This window comes from Gavialis gangeticus, unplaced genomic scaffold, assembly GCF_001723915.1.
Source record: "Gavialis gangeticus isolate Ggan-Ray unplaced genomic scaffold, GavGan_comp1, whole genome shotgun sequence".
NCBI classification, from domain to species: domain Eukaryota; kingdom Metazoa; phylum Chordata; order Crocodylia; family Gavialidae; genus Gavialis; species Gavialis gangeticus.
The window spans coordinates 37,650,933-37,653,391 of NW_017729027.1; the positions used below are offsets into that span (position 1 = coordinate 37,650,933).

At 46.3% G+C, this 2,459-nt stretch overlaps 1 protein-coding gene across 2 annotated transcripts in view; it reads left to right on the forward strand.

Annotated features, from left to right (window-relative positions):
• LOC109300009 (glutathione S-transferase 3-like) overlaps positions 1-2,459 on the forward strand; it is a 24,448-nt gene that overhangs the window by 10,328 nt on the left and 11,661 nt on the right. Inside the window, exon 4 of one of the 2 annotated variants that reach the window (XM_019520592.1) lies at positions 2,287-2,419. In XM_019520592.1, coding sequence (XP_019376137.1) covers positions 2,287-2,419 — 133 coding nt within the window. The remainder of the gene's footprint in view (positions 1-2,286; positions 2,420-2,459) is intronic. The other variant, XM_019520591.1, reaches the window with a different exon arrangement.

Consider the following 2,459-nt stretch of genomic DNA (forward strand, 5'->3'; position numbering starts at 1 on the left):
TATCATTGCAGGGGTGAAGGATAGGTGCTGGAGGTGGCAGTGAGCCAGAAGCAGGAGAGGGAGAAATGAGACAGAAGTTAGAGGGGTGAGGAGCAGAGATTGGAGCAGGGCCAAACCATAGTAAACAAAACCTAACTTAGGGGTCCAAATAACAGTTTTATTAAATAGACCACACACTACACATTCCCATGAAGTTATTGGTGTGTACATGCACACACACACGGAGAAAGAGACTTAGTGGACGGGCTGGGGTCCAGGTAGGGAAGAGAATCAGAGTCCAAGTCCTTGGTTGAAGAGGGGGTGGGGGGTGATAGCTACCTATCCAGGCTGGAAAGGGGTCCTTGTCCAGTAGGTGTTGTCCAGAGTGGGGGTCACCGGCAGGGCCTCTGGGTGAATAGGTGGCGTGGCATGGTGCTGGTCCAGATGGAGAGGGCATCCCAAGGAGTCAGTCTTCACTACCCCTTTTATGGGGCAGGCTACCTCTGATCTCCTATGGGGAGGGCCTGTCCAGGCAATGTCAGTCCTGTTCGAGAGGGCTCCAGGTGTTCTTACTGAGCATGTGCAGCCTTGGCACAATGGTGGGTTGCCTCATCTTTTGTTTCTTGAATGCTGAGGGTGGTTACAAGGGCTGGGTCATTGGTCCAGGTATTGGTGTTTGATGGTTTGATCATTCAGAGGGAGCTAGTTTTAGACCTACTGCCATTGTCTCTCAAGCACCCTCATTCATTCCCATTCATGCAGGAACCAAGTTACATAGATGGGGTAGGTGTGAGTTATGAGTTACACACCCGGCCTGGGGACAGGATGGAGGCTTGACAAACAAAATGGAAACTTGACATGACTTAAGCTAACTTACATATGTAGGCTTAAATTGTATAGTACCAGTAAAACAGTAATATAGAACAGTAAAAATCAATAAAAACATAATAATTATACAATATAAAGAAGGAGAAAAAACAAAAGAAATACAACTTGCTACCAAAATAAAATGCTGAAGCTTATCCTATGTCTTAGCTCACTTATACTTATCTATAGGGGATAGAGAGGGAAAGAATAAGTCAGAAATGGTTGGGGAAGGGGAGGGAAAGAAAAGAAAAAAAAGGAAAAACTGAGGGGCACCGCGGCAGCAAGCAGAGACTGCCCGCAGGCAGCCACAATGATGTTGGTGATGGTGGGAGAGGGAGCACATGTCCCTCTGTGCCCCCCACTACGTGTCACTTGTGAGCACAGCTACTGAGGCCAAGGGCCCAGTGACGACAGGAGGCCGAGCTACACTGTAGCCTCATCAAAAGGGACGACGTTTAAATGCAACCTGTGAGGCATTGGGCGTGGTAAAAAGGTGGTTTTTGGAGCCATGCATCTAGCATAAGCCTTGAGGTGTCCTGAGAGGCACTGACTTTGAGCAAAACCTAGCAAGGGATCTATGATGAGCAGGGTCTACTGGGGTTCAGCAGGTCCATGACCACACACATCATGGGCAGCCTCCCAGGTTGTTATTTCAACCAACAAGACATGGCAGGAAAGACTAAAAGGTGCCCACAGGCATAGTCACGGAGGCCTAGGGTCATCACAGCCATCCCTGGGGACCCCACACCGTGACAGTTTTGGTTTACTTTACATTTTCATTGTTTCGCTTTGGGTTTTTTTGTTTAATAATGGGGAAACTTATAACTTCCAAACACTGGTATACGGAGAGTCCCTTCTGAGTAATAAAAAGTTGCTTTTATTGATCCTCCAAAGGTAATCACTTCATCCCTTTGTCCCAGTGTTTCAGTGCCAGCTGTAAGGACTGATGTTCATAATCAAGTTATGGCATTATGTGATGGATTTTTCTTTTAATGAGTTAGGACCACAGTAAACTTTTCTTTTCTTTTTTTTTTCCCTGTTGAACTGTAAAAATTGCTCATGTTCCTTACCAGCCCTAATGATTTACTGTTGATGATCTATACCAAGTTTTGGCAGCATTTTTTCCCAGCAGTGGGGCAGAATGACCTGGCTTGTGTTCAAATCAGGCTAGGGCTACGATCCAGCTGCTGTTCCCACTTCTCTCTGTTGCCTTGCCACACCACTAGACAGAGGAAGTGAAGTCCACTGCTAGTTAATGGTGCCAAAGTCAGTGGGCTGTAGGTTGACAGTCCCTGGCCTACACTGTTAGACTTTTCCATCCACAAATTGTAACTGATTCCATGTCATGATAAGATTTAACCTGAGGCAACTGCAGCACTGTAGTTCAGTGCAATAATCAGTTTGGTGTGGTATTATGACTTTTCCTTTTCCTTTCCATAGACGGGGCCCTGATGTTTCAACAGGTTCCCATGGTGGAAATCGATGGGATGAAGTTGGTGCAAACCAGAGCTATTCTCAACTATATAGCAGCAACGCACAACCTCTATGGGAGGGACCTGAAGGAGAGAGCCCTGTACTTTAACATCAGTACCTTCACTCAGTCTATTATAATA